Source organism: Lepus europaeus, chromosome 1 (assembly GCF_033115175.1).
Source record: "Lepus europaeus isolate LE1 chromosome 1, mLepTim1.pri, whole genome shotgun sequence".
Taxonomy (NCBI): domain Eukaryota; kingdom Metazoa; phylum Chordata; class Mammalia; order Lagomorpha; family Leporidae; genus Lepus; species Lepus europaeus.
Window position 1 is genome coordinate 10,333,519 of NC_084827.1, and position 18,721 is coordinate 10,352,239.

At 43.6% G+C, this 18,721-nt stretch overlaps 1 protein-coding gene and 1 pseudogene across 1 annotated transcript; one reads left to right on the forward strand and one right to left on the reverse strand.

The window, feature by feature from the left end:
* Window positions 1-2,572: 2,572 nt before the first annotated feature.
* On the forward strand, window positions 2,573-2,914 carry LOC133764351 (large ribosomal subunit protein eL33-like; annotated as a pseudogene).
* Window positions 2,915-14,914: 12,000 nt separating this feature from the next.
* LOC133760171 (high mobility group protein B3-like) lies at window positions 14,915-15,529 on the reverse strand. The gene has a single exon (XM_062192263.1). The coding sequence runs from the start codon at window positions 15,509-15,511 to the stop codon at window positions 14,915-14,917; it is 597 nt and encodes a 198-aa protein (XP_062048247.1). The 5' UTR covers window positions 15,512-15,529.
* Between the last annotated feature and the right edge of the window lie 3,192 nt (window positions 15,530-18,721).

The window sequence follows — 18,721 nt, forward strand, 5'->3', positions numbered from 1 at the left end:
TTTTAAAAGTGATAAAACATCCCAGCAGGGTGAATATGTGGTGGGGAGGGTGGGAGCAGGGAATTGACAAGATAACATAATTTTGATTCTAAAATATGTGTGAAGTGCAAAAGGCCTAAAAGAACCAAGATAACTGAAGAGTGAAGGTGGGCAACCTGTGACTACCAAATATCAAAACCTAGTTTTTTCAAGTCACAATAATTAAAACAGTGATGATGGCACAAAGGTGGACAGATAGACCAATGGGAAACAAAATAAGAGTCCAGAAACAGGCCCATACCTAAATGGTTATCTGATTCATGATGAAGGCGACCTTGCAGTGCAATAGGGAAAGGGTCATCTTCTGAATAATTGGTTGTAGGTCAATTGGCTATTCCTATAGAGAAGAAGATCTTGATCTCCACTTCACACCAGATGAGCTGATGATCTAAATGTGAAAGAAAACAAACATTATCAAGATCTTGGAGTACACAAAAAGTTCTTAAGCAGGATTTTTTTAAAGGACTAATAAAAAATAGGCTATATTGGCCGGCACCGCGGCTCAATAGGCTAATCCTCCGCCTTGCGGCGCCAGCACACCGGGTTCTAGTCCCGGTTGGGGCACCGATTCTGTCCCGGTTGCCCCTCTTCCAGGCCAGCTCTCTGCTGTGGCCAGGGAGTGCAGTGGAGGATGGCCCAAGTCCTTGGGCCCTGCACCCCATGGGAGACCAGGAGAAGCACCTGGCTCCTGCCATCGGATCAGCGCAGTGCGCCGGTCGCAGTGCACCAGCCGCGGCGGCCATTGGAGGGTGAACCAACGGCAAAAAGGAAGACCTTTCTCTCTGTCTCTCTCTCTCACTGTCCACTCTGCCTGTAAAAAAAAAAAAAAAAAAAAAAAAAAAAAAAGCTATATTAAAGTTAAGACCTTCTATCTATTAATCAAAAGACACTACTAAAATACTGAAAAGCAGAACCAGCAGGTTAAGCCTTCGCCTGTGATGCCAACATCCCATATGGATGTGGGTCTCAAACCAGCTGCTCCACTTCTGATCCAGCTCCCTATTAATGCACCTGAGAAAGCACTTGCCCTCACGTGGAAGACCTTGAAGAAGCTCCTGGCTCCTAGCTCTTGGCTTTGGCCTGGCCTATCCTCAGTTGTTGTGGCCATTAGGGGAGTGAACCAGTGGATGAAAGACATCTATCTATCTATCTATCTATCTCTTCCTCTGTAACTCTGCCTTTCAAATAAATTTTTTAAAAAACTTTTTAAAATCCTGAAAAGCAGGTGAAAAAATAGAAGAAAACCACAATACACTTACCTGACAAAAGATGTCTGTACATTGTGTAAAAAAAAATCCTACAAAACAGTTTGAAAAAGAGGACAAAACATTAGGAAAGGGAAAAGAAATTAGAAACTGGCACCCAAAAAGATGGATATACATATGTCCAATAAGCATATAAAAGGTACTCAATTTCACTAGTTACCAGAAAGTGCAAATAAAGTCATAATGTAATATCACTATACCCCAAATGGCTAAAATGAAAAAAAAAAAAAAAAAAAACCAAGTGTTGACAAAGATGCAAAGTAACCAAAGTTCTTTTTTTTTTTTTTTAAGATTTATTTATTTGAAAGTCATAGTTACATAGAGAGAGGAGAGGCAGAGAGAGAGAGAGGTCTTCCGTCTGATGGTTCACTCCCCAGATGGCCACAACGGCCAGAGCTATGCTGATCTGAAGCCAGGAGCCAGGAACTTCTTCCGGGTCTCCCACATGGGTGCAGGGGCCCAAGCACCCAGGCCATAGCAGAGAGCTGGATTGGAAGTGGAGCAGCTAGGACTCGAACCGGCGCCCATATGGGATGCCGGTGCTTCAGGCCAGGGTGTTAACCCGCTGCGCCACAGCGCTAGCCCAGGTAACCAAAATTCTTACACACAGCTGATTAGGGGTGTAAATTGGTATCAGCACTTTGGAAAATTGCAAAGATAATATTTACTTAAACAAGTATAGAATATGCTGTAAATTAAAAATTCTATATAAAAATATAAATATAGCAGGTGACTGTGTATGTGTACATATGTATTTACCAAAAGAATATTCATAAGAGCACTTTTCCTAATAGCCTCAAACTGGAACCTATCCGTTGCCCATCAACAATAGAGTGAATAAATTAAGATACATTTACATAATGGAATATCCTACCACAATGCCCATGATTAACCTACAGTTACATACAATAATATGAAAGAATTGAAAAAACAGAATGTTAAATGGAGAAAGGCAAAAATAAATGTATCACATGACTATTTAAAGTTCCTTGACAAGCAGAACTGGTCCATGATGAAACAATAGTGGGTAGAATCAGAATTGAGGAGGGTAGTGATGAGAGTGGTGCTAATGTTACATTCCTCACTGATATGAGTGCTGGATAAACAAATATATTTCAATCATGAAAACTTAATCAAGCTGTACACTTAGAATGCATGCCATTTCTATTTGTGCATTATATTTCAATAATAAGTTTAAAAAAAATCACAGAGGCTGTGTCAGCCATCATGGAGCCTGTGGAGGCCTGCTGGGAACAGGACTTCTAGAAGGCAACTATGTCTGGGAGACTGTGGTGCAAGGCCATTTTTGCTGGCTATAAGCAAGGTCTCCGGAACCAAAGGAAGCACACGGTGCTTCTTAAAATTGAAGGTGCTTATGCTCGGGCTGAAACTGAATTCTCCTTGGGCAAGAAGTGTGCTTATATGTTCAAAGCAAAGAACAGCAGTGACTCCTGGGGGCAAACCTAATCTGAGTAAGGTTAGATAATCTGGGAAAGGCAACCTGTGCTCACGGAAACAGTGGCAGGGTTTAGGCCAGATTCCGAAGCAACCTTCCTGCGAAGGCCACTGGACACAGCATCCATGTGGTGCTGTACCCCTCAAGGATTTAACCTATTGAAAAGTAAGTAAATAAAAATGGATTTGTTCTCTTGTAAAAAAAAAATCAGGGCGAGAACAAGGAGTAAGAGTAACAAAGACGGGTAAACAATGAGGAAGGAGGAAAACTGAAGTGTAATCTCCTAGAATTCACAAGGAAATAGAAATGTTAATAAGAAGGAGGGGGGACAGCACCGTGGCATAGTGGGTAAAGCCACTGCCTGCAATGCTGGCATCCCATATGGGTGTCAGTTTGAGTCCCAGTTGCTCCCACTTCCAATCCAGCTCTTTGCTATGGCCTGGGAAAGCAGTAGAAGATGGCCCAAGTGCTTGGGCCCCAGCATCTGTGTGGGAGACCTGGAAGAAGCTCCTGGCTCCGGATCAGCACAGCTCCTGCCCTTGCAGCTATTTGGGGAATGAACCATCAGATGGAAGATTCTCCCCCCCCCCCCCTTTGCCTCTCTCTCTCTCCCTCTGCCTCTCTGTAACTCTGCCTTTCAAATAAATAAATCTTTAAAAGAAAGAAAAAGAAAGGTATGGGGTAGGCATCTGACATAGCAATTAAGTTACTGTGTGGGATGCCAAGATCACAAATTGTAGTGCCTGAGTTGAAATCCTGGCTCCACTTCCAATCTAGCTTCCTGTGAAAACACACCCTGGGAAGCTGCAGATGATTTCTCAGGTCTTGGATCCTTGCCACCATGTGGGAGACCCAGATCGAGTTCCAGGATACTGGTGTCAGCCTGGCTCAGCCCCAGTTGCTATGAGCATTTGGGGAGTGAACCAGTGGGTGGAAGATTTCTGTTCTGCCTTCTCTGTGTTTCTCTGCCTTTCAAATAAATAAGTAAATAATAAGAAAAATATCTTCAGAATATATAAAGAACTCTTAGAACTCAACAATACAAAGACAAGTAGGGGTGAACACTTGGCCTAGTGGTTAGATGATTGCATCCCACATTGATGTACGTGGGATCTATATCCAGCTCTGGCTCCTGACTCCAGCTTCATGTTAATTCAAACCCTGGGAAGCAGCAGTAATGTCTCAACTGGGTTCCTGCCCATCAACATGGGAGACTTGGATTTAGTTCCCATCTCCCAGCTGCAACCCAGCCCAGCCCTGGCCAGTGCAGGCATTTTGGTATTGAACCAGCAGATAGGAGCTCTGTCTACCTGTCTGTGTCTCTCTCTGCCTGTTAAACAATTTATAAAAAAGAATTACTTCATTTGGTAAGTAACAAACTTGTAGAGCCCATTACCAAAAATACAGTATAATTAAGCAAACAGAAAATGTTTAAGATATTTATTTTACATAAATGTTAAAAATCCAAGCCATACCTGACCCTTTATTAATTCATTTAAAAGAAACTTGCAGAGCAACTGTCTGGCACAGTGGTTAAAATGTCATTTGGGAAGCCATATTGGAGTACCTGGGTTCAAGTTTTGGCTCTGCTCCCAGTTCCAGCTTCCTGCTCATTCACACACTGGGAGGCAACAATGATGGTCCAGGCAGTTGGGTTCCTGCCACCCATATAGGAGATTTGGATTGAGTTCCCAGTTTCTACTTTTGGGCTGGCCCAGCCCCAGCTGCTGCAGACATTTGGAGGGTGAACCAGTAGGTAGGATATTTCTCTCTCTTTTTCTCTCTCTCCTCTCTGTCTCTCTGCCTTTCAAATAAATAAAAATTAACTCCTGGAACATTTAAGACCTTTATTTTTTAAATTAACACTTGTTTTGACCCTGCCTGTGCCAGATCAGAACTATGGGAGAGTGGGGAGTGAGGGTAAGGGATGTAGAGAAGGATTCCTCAAGAAAGAGTAAATGGAGGGAAAGAGAAAGGGATGTGGGGTTGGAGAAGGGACTAGTTAGCAATGCCAAGATCAGACGGTGGCCAGGTCGGAGATGAGGCAGAGCAGCCCATCCCCAAGCCTGGGGCGGAGGGAGTGGTGATTCCCTTACCTCTAGAGTCATCATTGTATAGGATCTCAGAAGCAGCAGGTGTGGTGGGACTTGCAATCGGGACCAGGCTCTGGGAGATTTCTGACAGAGGAATTCCTGAGTTATGGGATGGGGTGGGTGGGCATCAAGATCTTTCCACCACGAATATCCTGAACTTGATCTCCTCACTGTTCTAAGTACAGGCAATGCTCCCTCCTCAAATTATTTTCTAACTTGTATTTATTTATTACTTATTTAATGTGAAGGGTAGAGAGGAAGAGAGATCTTCTATCTGCTGGTTCACTTCTCAAATGCCCTCAACAGCCATGGTTAGGCCAGGCCAAAGCCAGAATCCTAGAACTCAGGTCTCCAAGATGAGCAGCAAGGACCCAAGTACTTGTGCCATCACCTGCTACCTCCCAAAGTGAGCCTTAGCTGGAATAGGTAGTCGAGCTAGACTTGAACCCAGACACTCCAATATGGGATGAGTGTGTCCCAGTGTCTTTAATGCTGCATCAAATGCCACCACTCACCTCAAATTCTTCAATGTACTCATTGAGTTTGCACTGTGAGGTTTTCTGTCAGCTGTGTCCTCCTTGCCCTATGGGCCCCTGGCAGAGTGCCATTGCACACACTCAGCACTGACATGTGTGTCCCATTGGCACAGGACACTGAGCTGGACAGACGAGTAAGGTGACTCCAGCTTTGTGAAAGTTCCATGACAATCTACTGACATGCTGCTTCGAAACTCCCCGTATTCTAATGATTCCCGACTACTGGCTTTTCCTATCAGTAGAAGAGCCTGTTCTGATTCAGTATTTCAAATGTAAGAAATGTTTCCAATTGCAGAAATTCATTCCTAACTTGAAGAGAAAATATTTTCCTCCTGATAAGATGTATCAAAGTGGTGTATAATCTTTGGGGGAAAGAAACAGCAGCAGTGATAAAACTTCAGCTGGGGACCATATGTTTTCAAAAGCAGTCATTTTAAACTAAAGGCAGTGTATCAAGTGATAGAACTTATTCATTTGCAATGTTGTCATGCATGCATAGCTCACCTGTGAAATCTTTGAATAAAAGAAATCACTGAACTTAGCACACTTGAAAGTGACCTCATAAGCTCACTTTTGAATATCCTCATATAAAGACTCTCCTGGGAGACTTTCAAAAGCACCATCAGTTGCTCAATAGTTTATATCTTCTGACTGCAAAAGAAACTAGAGTGTAATAATGAATGAACAATGGCAAAACCTTCTCAGTATATGAACTTATTCATTTTTTTAAAATAAGATTTATATATTTATTTGAAAGGCAGAGTGACAGGGAGAGAGAGAGAGAAATATCGATCTTCCATCCACAGGTTCACTCCCTAGGGATGGGCCAGGCCAAAGCCAGGATCCAGAAACTCCATCCGGGTTACCCATGTGGGTTGCAAGCACCCAGGCCATCCTTTGCTACTTTTCCAAGCACATGAGCAGAGAGCTGGATGGGAAGCAGAGAAGCAGTTGCATATAGGATTCTGTCATCTCTAAGTGGCAGCTTAACCCGACAGCCCCAGACTTACTCATTTTTTGCCCCTAATTTTTTTTTATAACACAACTTCTATTATTTTACAAGCCAACGTCCTTCTGACGTGAGATGAATTCCAGCATAAAATGAGATTATTAACTTTTTCCTAAGAGATCAAATCATTTCTATTTTCAGATTGCATTAATTATACATATTGTAATGGCATTTTCAAACACACTAATGTCTATTCTGAAAAAGTGTTTTTAGGTTCTGCAAACCAGAGTCAGCATTGCTTTACAGTAGTAAACAAACCAGCTCAGTGACTGAGTGGAGAAGGGCTTAAGGTGTCTTTCCCCTTCGCTCTCCCTCTTTTTCTATAACCACTGTTTTTTCCATAACATTTATGTTTGAATGTTGACATTCCTGTTTTTAATTAAGTTTTTTTTCAGATTGTAAAGGAAATGTAAATTGACTATGTCCCATCTCCCACAGAGATACACTTTTATCATTTTGGCCCTTTCGCTTTCCTTCTTAAAAAGTGACATTTCAATGTAATTTTAAAACATTTTTCTCATTATAAAAGGAAGACGTGCATTCAAGAAATCTGTCAAAAACCTTCAACAGATTTGTTGTGTTTTTCAAGCTACAATGTCAGCAGAATGCTAGGAGTGGAGGAAGCAGGGCTCAGCCACGTGGGGAAGGTTGGGCGATGTGGTCTTTGAGAAAGGTGTTTCGGCAGCATCTGCCATTCTGAATATGTGTACCCCCCTGCAACCACTGCTAGACATTTCTCATAGGAAAGTTCTGGTACATGCACATAAAAACAGGGATGGTCACTGAAATGTGGCTTATCATAGAAAAAAACAGGGAATGGCTGCAGGTCCTCACTCGGGATATAGTTAAATGATAGATTAGATGTATATAATAATATATTATATTGTATTATAATGTAATAGTATAGCTGTATTGCAGAAATTATATGTGTTGCATATATTTAACAAATGCTATGTAGCTATTAAAATGGATGAGATTAAATAAGTAATGTTAAGTTTATTTTTAAATTATTTTTCTTTTATTATTTTTATTATTTATTTTATTATTTTATTATGTTTTGGTGAATTTATTTCTGAGCCATAGCTTTTTGTTTCTTCTAGGATATCTTTTTCTCTTTTCTTTCTTTTTTTTTTTTTTTAAGATTTATTTATTTGAAAGAGCAACAGAGAAGGAGAGACACAGAAAGATCTTCCATCTGCTGGTTCACTCCCTAAATAGCTTCAACAGCCAGGGCTAGGCGAAGCCAAAGCCAGGAACCAGGAGCTTCTTCCGGGTATCCCACATGATTGGTAGGGGTCCAAGCACTTGAACCATCTTTGCTGTTTTCCCAGGCACATTAGCAGGAGACTGGATCAGAAGCAGAGCAGCCAGGACTGAAACAGGAGCTCCGATATGGGTTGCTGGTTTCACAGGCAGCAGCTTAACCCACTGTGCCCCAGCCCCAGCCCCAGCGACATCTTTCCCTTCTGTGCTGCCCCCTCCTTTGGTTTAGGAAGAATTTCTTCCTCTTCAGTGAGGATCATGATGGTGGGGCAGGGGAAGCTTGTGCCTGGGTTACTTGGGCAGTGAGCTCTATAGGAAGGGCAGCACATCTCAGGTGCATTGTTCATCTGTATATGTTAATAACTGGAGAATCTACATCCAAACCCTGAAGTTCAGCACTACCTTCTGCCTTTATAAGTATGCACAACAGAAATTCAACACTCTTCTGGGGCCACCGACCCTGTGCCCAGACCCACTGTTTGTTTCTGGCACACCAATGAATTCCACCATGGTAATGGAATGGCACACTCTTTAACGCGACATCTTTCAGATACTCGGTGGCTTTTTGGATATACACACATTGACAGCCTGGGCAGTTTCTCGGCTGTTCTTAAAGAGAACAAGGAAGATCTCAACCTGCTGGCTTACATGGTTTTGTGGGAATTTCTGGGTCAAGTGAATAGCGAACCATTTTCAGGGACCACCTGAGGCCGCTTACAGGATGAGCTGCTTGTTGTTGAATAAAAAGTTGAATAAAAACATGTACTGATATTAAGACATCTCCAACGTATGCTATGAAATGGAAAAAGGAGCTATAAAACCGTGTTGTGGTGCCATCACAGTTAGGTAAGTGTAGGAGAGGTAAAGGTGCATATATACACAGAGCACGCAAAAGGGCTGGAAAGTACTTACAAAGGGAGAAGGGCGGCGGGAGAACAGTGAGAGGGCAGCTCCCACCATCTCTGCCTGGTAACCGCTGGCCCTGACGCCCTGACGCCCTGACAAGGAGGGTCTATTCCTGTACTACTACTTTCATTCTAAAAAGTGAAACTACGATGTACTTCTTCATTAATTGTTACATACCATAATGTTTTAAGGCACCACTTTTTATATTACAGTAGACACATTTATTCTAAAAAATTTAATTACTACAGAAAAGTATAATTAAAAAAGAAACATCACCAGAGACCCTCTCTCTCCCTCTCCCTGGTAGAGTAATTCTATTACAGCCACAAACCCCAGAGCCAACCTCACACTTCCCAGGTCCTCTTTACTGGGCTCTATTCTGAGAGAGTACTTCTAATATGAAAATCCACTATTTTTTTAAAAAAGATTTATTTAGTTATTTGAGAGGCAGAGTCACAGAGAGAGGGGGAGAGACACAGGGAGGTTTTCCATCTGCTGGTTCACTCCCCAGGTGGCCACAGTGGCTGAAGCTGGGCTGATCCCAAGCCAGGAGCCAGGAGCCAGGAGCTTCCTCCGGGTCTCCCACAGGGTGCAGGGGCCCAAACACTTGGGCCATCCTCCACTGCTTTCCCAGACCACGTCAGAGAGCTGGATCAAAAGAGGAGCAGCTGGGACTAGTACCGACGCTCATGTGGGATGCCGGAACAAAATGGATGCAACTAGAACCCATTATACTTAGTGAAATAAGCCAGTCCCCAAAAGGCAGATACCATATGTTTTCTCTGATCTGTGGTAACTAACAGAGTACCTAAAATGTAATGTATTGGAATGAAATGGACATTTTGAGCTTCAATGATTGTTACAGCCCTTTTCTTTTCAGGAACAGTGTTTTGTTCTTCATACTATTCGTTGAACTTTTTACTTAGTGTAGGGTCAATCTTATGAGTATAAAGGAAACTGAAAACAGATCTTTGTAAATATTGAGTGGGAATAGGAGAGGAAGGAGGAAGAACGGTGGGAGTGTGGGCAAGAGCAAGGGTAGGGTGGGAAGTATCACTATGTTCCTAAATCTGTATATATGAAATTTGTATACCTTAAATAAAAATTTTAAAAACTATTAGGGGCATGGGGAATGAAAGCAGCATGGGGCTGTGGCTGAGCTCCTACAGTTCTGCTGGGGATACTTGTCGCGGTCCCTATGGGCTCCATCCATCTTGCAGACTACATCTGATAGCAGACAGCACAGGTTGTTCCCTTGCCACTGGCTGTCAAACCGAGATATCTGGGTGCTCCTTCCAAACCCAACGGGGCCTCCTTTACAGTGTGACACTTCTCTACCTAGGCTCTGACCTAACAATTACCTCCTTTTCTCTCTGGGCTTAAGGTTCTCCTGCTAAGTCAGACATCTGTCACCTGATGACATTTCATTAAAACGATAGTCACTTTATGGAAGACACCACTAAGTACACCAATTACCAGGAAATATGACAAAGTAACAATGTGCTTCCTTGAATAAATATACCAGAATTTATATGTTCTCTTCACACTCTAAGGGGTCAAAATCTCTCTGAAAACCTCCTTCTGAAATTGCTCTCAGGGGCCAGCTCTGTAAAGCCACCACCTGCAGTGCCGGCATCCCATATGGGCACTGGTTCAAGTCCCAGCTGCTCCACTTCCAATCCAGCTCTCTGCTATGACCTGGGAAAGCAGTAGAAGATGGCCCAAGTCCTTGGGCCCCTGCACCCATGTGGGAGACCCAGAAGAAGCCTCCTTGCTCCTGGTTTCAGATCGGCACAGTTCCAACCATTGCAGCCAATTAGGGAGTGAACCAACAGATGGAAGACCTCTACCTCTGCCTCTACCTCTACCTCTCTACCTCTCTACCTCTCTACCTCTCTACCTCTACCTCCACCTCTCCATCTCTCTCTGTGTAACTCTGACTTTCAAATAAATAAATAAATCTTAAAAAAAAAAAAAGTAATTGCACTCAGCTACGGAATTTCCTAAATGTTCACTCTTTTTTTTTTTCCCCTTTCAGTAGATTTTATTTATGAAAGTACCCAACAGGTATTTGAAGTCAGAGCTGTAGTGGTGGAGCTGGGTACCAATGCTGGCACCAAAGGGAGCTTGTTCCCTCTGATGTTGGGGTGCCACGAACATGGCCATACAGGCTGTTTATGACCAATGTCCATTCTAAGTGGCTGTGTTCATTTTTATTGACCAGTGCTTGTGCCATATCAATTATAAAAATAAGCTTAATTCCACCTCTCTTAGGGGCTTGACCACCCCACTTCCATTAGCTGTTCCCAAAGCTCCCTCCCCCCAAATTAGGCCACTCTTGTTAAACAGCCAAAACACACTTGCAAGTTGAACAAGTAACTGTCGACTTGTGATTCACATGAAATCTCGCTCTCTCTCCTTTAAGATATATTTACTTATTTGAAAGGCAGAGTTACAGAAAGGGAGAGACAGAGATTTTCCATCCACTGATTCACTCCCCAGATGGCCACAACTGCCCAACCGCCAGGGCTGGACCAGGTGGAAGCCAGCAGCCAGAAGCCAGGAGTTTCATCTGGGTCTCCCATGTGGGTGGCAGGAGCCCAAGGACTTGGGTCATCTTCCATTGCTTTCTCTGATGATTTAGCAGGGAGCTGGATCAGCAGTGAAGCAGCTGAACTTGAACCAGAGCTCCTATGGGATGCAGGCGCTGCAGGCAACTGCTCTAACTGCTATGCCACAATGCTGGCTCCACTCTCCTAAGGTTTAAAGGATGTGCTCCACTGTTTCCAGTTCATACCCAAAAATCCATTTTTCAGAAGAATACTCTTTTGAAAGGAATGGATTTTAAAAACTGAAAATGAATGAAGAAGACAGTGATAAATGATTGTTGAAAACATTTTAAAGTCCAGAGAATACTTCTGTTCAGATTAATGAGGGAAAGGTGACTGAAGGCTGAAGGGCTAAATTCAGGTCTAGAAAGAGGCTCCTCCTGGGGTTCAATTCTGGGAAGTTTCTTAAAAAAAATTACTTCATGGGGCCAGCGCTGTGGCACAGCAGGTTAATGCCCAGGCCTGAAGCACTGGCATCCCATATGGCCGCCGGTTTGAGACCCAGCTGCTCCACTTCCAATCCAGCTCTCTGCCATGGCCTGGAATAGCAGTAGAAGATGGCCCAAGTCCGTAGGCCCCTGCACCTGCGTAGGAGATCCAGAAGAATCTCCAGGCTCCTTGCTTTGGATCAGCGCAACTCTGGCCATTGTAGCCAATTGGGGAATGAACCAGCAGATGGATGACCTCTCTCTCTCTTTGCCTCTCCTCTCCCTGTGTAACTCTGACTTTCAAGTACATAAATAAATCTTTAAATATATATATTAAATTATATTTAAATATATATTATACATATATAATATTATATACTATGTAGTATATAATATATTATAATATATTTTATATTATAGATTTTGTGTGTATTATTATTATTGTTATTATTATTTTTGACAGGCAGAGTGGATGGTGAGAGAGAGAAAGAGAGACAGAGAGAAAGGTCTTCCTTTGCCATTGGTTCACCCTCCAATGGCCGCCGCGGCTGGCGCGCTGCAGCTGGCGCACCGTGGCTGGCGCATCGCGCTGATCCAAAGGCAGGAGCCATGTACTTATCCTGGTCTCCCATGGGGTGCAGGGCCCAAGGACTTGGGCCATCCTCCACTGCCTTCCCGGGCCATAGCAGAGAGCTGGCCTGGAAGAGGGGCAACCGGGACAGAATCTGGTGCCCCGACCGGGACTAGAACCTGGTGTGCCGGCGCCGCAAGGTGGAGGATTAGCCTGTTGAGCCACGGCGCCCGCCTTATGTGTATTATTATATATATTTTATTTATATATATATTATATATATGTGTGTGTGTGTGCAGAGTTAGCACTAGACTTGAGAAAAGTGTGCAGAACATGGTGGGGAATCAAGGAGGAAGAAAACAGGCTTTCAGGGGCAGTGGGGACATGAGAGCTGCCCACCGGCTCCTGAATCATCATCCAGAACACAGAGGGAAGGAGCCTGGGAGCTTGGATCTGCCAAAACAGAGAGAGAGGAGGCCACTCAGGACAAGATTTGTGGCTGTCAGTCCACCGTGGGCACACGTCACACAGGGCCAGGCTGGTTTATGAGGCCTGTGAGGCCCAGGATATTGATGGCCCCTATAAACATGAGAGCCCAGAGTATTAGAAAATTGGCGTGTGCTTTATAAATGCATTCTTCTACTAACAGTCAACCCCAAGCCCAGGGTACAGTGCTCAAAAGCAATCTAGATAGGCTGTTTTCTATATCACCACACTGCAAAAAAAAAATATTATAAAGAAGCATCATTTATTTTCTCTTACATGTATTTCATGGTACCAGTTTGGCTACAATGGTTTCATGTACCCCGTTGGGCCAGAGCAACAACACCATGTCATTGTTGACACATAGTAGATGCAAGAAGCATTTGTCTACTATAAGCATATGAGTTCTCAGTGTGATTAACCATATTCAAATCCTAGCTCTATTAGCAGAAACCTACTGAACCTCGATCTTCTCATCTGTAAAATAGGAATAATAAATAATTCCTGCTTTGTGGAGTTGTTGTGAGGTTAACATGATACATGTGAAAAACATGGCTTTTGTAAAGGTATTATTGTTAAAGATATTGGTCACTAACATATCATGGATTTGGAAATGCAATCTTTGGACAACCATTCTGGTATCACATAGGCAAAACAGAGACTCAACAAACTGTCTTCCTTCCATACAAGGCTCTCTCTAGAAAGGTACACAAACAACAGCAGTGAGTAGTGACCTTTTTAAAAACATTGTCAAGATAATTCTAAGCATTGCCTAAACATGTTCAGGAATTTCATCATTTGTGGTAGGAGGATCAGGCGTCTCTCTTTCCTAAGATAATTTCTTTAATTTTTAGTTCTGAGAATGAATCTGAAAGATGTCAGACGCTGGGCCTGTTACTACACTGTATCATTGTTCTCACTTCTCTCCTCCCTTTTGGCTGGGTGACCTTGCAGTCCGGCCCAGCCCCTTGTGCAGTGTATTTCCTCACCCTGTGGATGCAGGCAGGGCTTGGCCATATGACTCAGTCTGACCAGTGGCATGTCGGTGGCTGTGATACAAGCAAAGGCTTGAATGTGTCTGCAATTGGCCGGTCCCCCTGCCGCTCTTGCACTGCTGCCATTGCCATGAGGAAGACACATCCTCAGGGAGTAAGGCAACCTGGAGCCGACCCGCAGTGTGGAGCCACGTCCAGGTAGGTCCAGGTGAGACCGAGGAGCCGTCAGACATGGAGGGATGGCACCTTTGCTATTGATACCCCAGAATTTGGGAGGGATCTGTTACACAGCAAAGGCTAATTGATAAACTTCCAACCCTGTCACTGGTGTACTATAGATAAAGCTGTTCTTAAATAATAATAATAATAATAATTTTTTAAAATGTAATACTGTTTATTTAACTTCAAAAACATTTGAGCATTCTAAACATACAAAAAATAACAGAACATTCAAAGTCTTTTAAGTACAGAAGGTTCTTGAACTTCCATCGATGGTGGTGGCTCTTCGCTTTGCTGACACTGAAGAGTTCTACAGTTTGTTTAAAAGAAACAAACAGTTGTAAAACTACTGCACTTAACTAAAAAAACAAAAACAAGACAAAAAAACAAAACCCAACCTTTCTCATGCCAACTGACCCCCCTTTTTTTCCACAGCTACGAATGGCAGCAGAATGCTATGTCACTATATACAAAAACAAGACAACCTGAAGCGAAATGGATGCCCACTGCAGTGTCAACGGGTCCAGCCTTGCAGTGCACGCCCTGAGCTTCGGCCCCACACACGCACCTGCCCCACAGCCGCAGTGCCACGCAAGGAGCATTGGGAGTTTGTCTCAGTTGTTTTGCTCTTTTTACAAACTATAGATATGTACAGTTGGTAACTCAGGAGCTCTAGGCCACAACCAGAGAGTTAACACCACCTTACAAAGTAAATGAAAATGCCGGAAACATCTTGAAATGCCTTGTCACACCAACAGCAAAGTGCACAGAGTGAGGAGAACATAGGAGTGCCTTTTCCTTTTAAAAATGTTTGGAAATATGTACAACTTTGATACAGTTTCAGGGTGCTCCAGACACCCATGGCCACGTCATGTAAACCACTGACAATTTCTAGAGCACTTCGAGAAACTACAATATGATCAGATCAAATTCTCATTAATTAAACCTAATGAGAGCAATAGACACGTTTCCAATGAGAGGCGTGCCAGTCCCGGTGCTCCCCTACTCGAAGGGATTCACAAGGAGACAGAACAACAGTTTTTTATTCATCTTCCTCCTCCTCCCCCTCTTCCTCCTCGTCCTCTTCGTCCTCCTCTTCCACCTTTTTCCGGGCAACTTTCACAGGACTCTTTGCACCATCGAACTTTCCTTTAGATTTATAGTCAGCAACATCCTTTTCATACTTCTTCTTGAGCTTTGCAGCCTTGGTGATGTACGGCTGCTTTTCACTATTGCTCAGGTTATTCCACATCTCCCCCAGCTTTTTGGCCACATCGTCAATAGAAATTCCAGGGTTTGTGGATTTGATCTTGGGGCGGAATTCTGAACAGAAGAGGAAGAATCCAGACGGTGGTCTTTTAGGGGCATTGGGGTCCTTTTTCTTCTTGCTGCCCTTAGCTGGTCCATAATCCTTCATTTCCCGATCATAACATACTTTATCTGCCTTCGCCATTTCATCAAATTCAGACTTTTCTTTCCCAGACATTGTCTTCCACCCCTCGGAGCACTTCTTGGAAAATTCTGCAAAGTTGACAGGGACCTCAGGGTTTTTCTTCTTGTGTTCCTCTCTACAAGTCTGCACAAAGAAGGCGTAAGCAGACATCTTGCCCTTGGGCTTCTTGGGGTCACCTTTAGCCATCCTGACTGTATTGTTCGCCAGTCTTAATAATAATAATAATGCAAAACATATACTGAAGTATAGGTGAAGTGATATATACATTATATAATTATCAAATATATAAAATAATAGATATATTATATTATTATGACCCATATATAAATTATATAATACAGAAATTACATAATAGCATAGAAATACACTAACAATTCAGTGACCTTTTCTTTCCTCAAAACTTTTAAGTGATCTTTATGTCAAAATGGACTTTTTTAGTGTACAAAAATGTGAAGCAAAAAAAAAGAAATCTGAACCTTGATTAATGATGTGTTTCTTTTTGTCAGTATGGACGCAATATGATGAAACTGGCTAAAAATAATATCAAAATAGAAATGTTCAGAGGTGCTGATGTTGTGGTGTAGCTGGTTAAGCTGTCGCCTGTGACACCAGCATCCTGTATGGACATCGGTTTAAGGCCCGGCTGCTCCAATTCTGCGCCTGGAAAAGCAGTGGAAGATGGCCGAGTTCTTGGCCCTTGCTGTCCACTTGAGAGACCTGGATGGAATTCCAGGCTCCTGGCTTTGGCCTGGCCCAGCCCCACCTAGCCATTGAGGCCATTTGGGGAGTGAACAAGCCAATGAAAAATATCTTTCCCTCACTGTAACTCTGCTTTGCAAATTAATTAATTAAAAAATGATTCTTTAAAAAATAAATGTTCAGAGCAGAAAGGCAGGAAAACTTTACAGATGGTATCCACTGGGGCCAGTGCTGTGGCATAGCAGGTAAAGCCACCGCCTGCAGTGCCAACATCCCATATGGGCAATGGTTCTAGTGCCGATTGCGCCTCTTCCAATCCAGCTCTCTGCTGTGGCCTGGGAAAGCAGTGGAAGATGGCCCAAGTCCTTGGGCCCCTGCCAGACCAGAAAGAAGCTCCTGGCTCTTGGCTTCAGATTGGCACTGGTCTGGGCGTTGCGGCCAATTAGGGAGTGAACCAGCAGATGGAAGACCTCTCTCTCTCTCTCTCTCTCTCTCTCTCTCTGCTTCTCCTTCTCTCTTGATGTAGCTCTACCTTTCAAATAAAATAAATAAATGGGCCATCAAAGAAGGAGGTACCTTTCTCTGAAGGGAGGAGAGAACTTCCACTTTGACTATGACCTTGTCTAAATAAGATCAGAGTTGGCGAACTCAGGATGCTTCCGTAGCCTTGGCAGCTCATGACAAGAGCCTCAGGTGATTACTGACACCATAAATAAGTGTGTCAATTATTAAATCAACAACAGGAGTCACTGTGCACTTGCTCCCCATGCAGGATCTCTGTCCTTAATGTGTTGTACTATGTGAATTAATGGTATAACTAGTACTCAAACAGTACTTTAAATCTTTTTTTTTTTTTTTTTTTGACAGGCAGAGTGGATAGTGAGAGAGAGAGACAGAGAGAAAGGTCTTCCTTTTTGCCGTTGGTTCACCCTCCAATGGCCGCTGCGGCCGGCACATCGTGCTGATCCGAAGCCAGGAGCCAGATGCTTCTGGTCTCCCATGCGGGTGCAGGGCCCAAGGACTTGGGCCATCCTCCACTGCCTTCCTGGGCCATAGCAGAGAGCTGGCCTGGAAGAGGGGCAACCGGGATAGAATCCGGTGCCCCGACCGGGATTAGAACCCGGTGTTCCGGCACCGCAAGGCGGAGGATTAGCTTGTTAAGCCATGGCGCCGGCCCTCAAACAGTACTTTATACTTTGTGTTATCTGTGTGGGTGCAAACTGTTGAAATCTTTACTTAGTATATGCTAAATTGATCTTCTGTATATAAAGATAATTGAAAATGAATCTTGATATGAATGGAATGGGAGAGAGAGTGGGAGATGGGATAGTTGCAGGTGGGAGGGAGGTTATGGGGGGGTAAAGTCACTGTAATCCAAAAGTTGTACTTTCAAAATTTATATTTATTAAATAAAAGTTTAAAAAAAATAAATAAAATAAAATAAATCTTTAAAAAAAAGATAGTATCCACTTCAGCTGGAAGTGAGAGGTGGTCTGCTGGCCTATATAATTATTTATATTCTTCAGATTAATTATTATTCACCAGATGTAAGGTAAAACCTACTATCTCTTCTATGAGGAAGAATAATGTTTAAATGCAAATAATCAGCCTTTTCACACTGGATGTTTTCCATACCTGTCCCACAGGCAAATTCCAAAGGCTGACGAAATAACAGGGTTAGCACCATCTAGCAAAAGCACCATCAAGGGGCCGATGCTGTGTTGTAGTGGGCTAGGCCTCCGCCTAGCATCTCATATGGACGGCGGTTCAAGTCCTGGCTGCTCCACTTCTGATTCAGCTCTCTGCTCTAGCCTGGGAAAGCAGTGGAGGATGACCCAAGTGCTTGGGCCCCTGCACCCACATGGGAGACCTAGAAGAAGCTCCTGGATCCTGGCTTCAGATCAGCTCAGCTCAGGCCGTTGCAGCCATTTGGGGAGTGAACTAGCAGATGGATGACCTTTCTCTGTCTCTCTCTCTGTGTCTCTTTCTTTTTCTCTCTGTCTCTCTCTCTCTCTCTCTCTCTCAAATAAATAATAAAAATCTTAAAAAAAAAAAAGAAAAAGAAAAAAGCACCATCTAGCCACTAGTGTTCTATTTTGAACTAACAATCAAGTGCTTATGTTTTAAGCTCTAAAAGGTTATTCACTGTATCCATGCAGGTAACTGAGGCCATCCAGTGGGGCTGGGAGTCTGTGGGCCCCTGCTGGAAAGCCTGTCTCCAGACCAACTGGCATCTCCCCCACTAAGAGCTTCTTGCGCTGCATGTGTGACCTTGTGGCTTTAAATTACAGCTTCAGGGTGGGGGCAATCTTTCACTCAGAGCTGGCATGAGAAGGGACTGGGTCCCTGGGGAGAGTCAGACTGGTTCCAGGAGATCCAGGCTATCTCCTGTGACCTTAAGGCTTTAAACCACACCTCCAGGGTGGCTGCAATCTCTCACCCAGAGCTAGCAGAGAAGAGGGGCTGAGCCCCTAAGGAGATGGACAGTCTCCAGGAGACCCCCACTATCTTCATGAGCCCCAAGCCAATCAACATACCGTATGTGAAATCCCCATCCAATGGGCACCCCCACAGAATGACTCAATGAAAAAAACAGTAATGCCTTAAAACCCGGGACACTTCCTCAAAGCCAGTGTTCCCTGCAGGCACGCCGCCTATCTCCTCTCAGACCAGACGCTTTCTCTGTCGCTTGCCAAA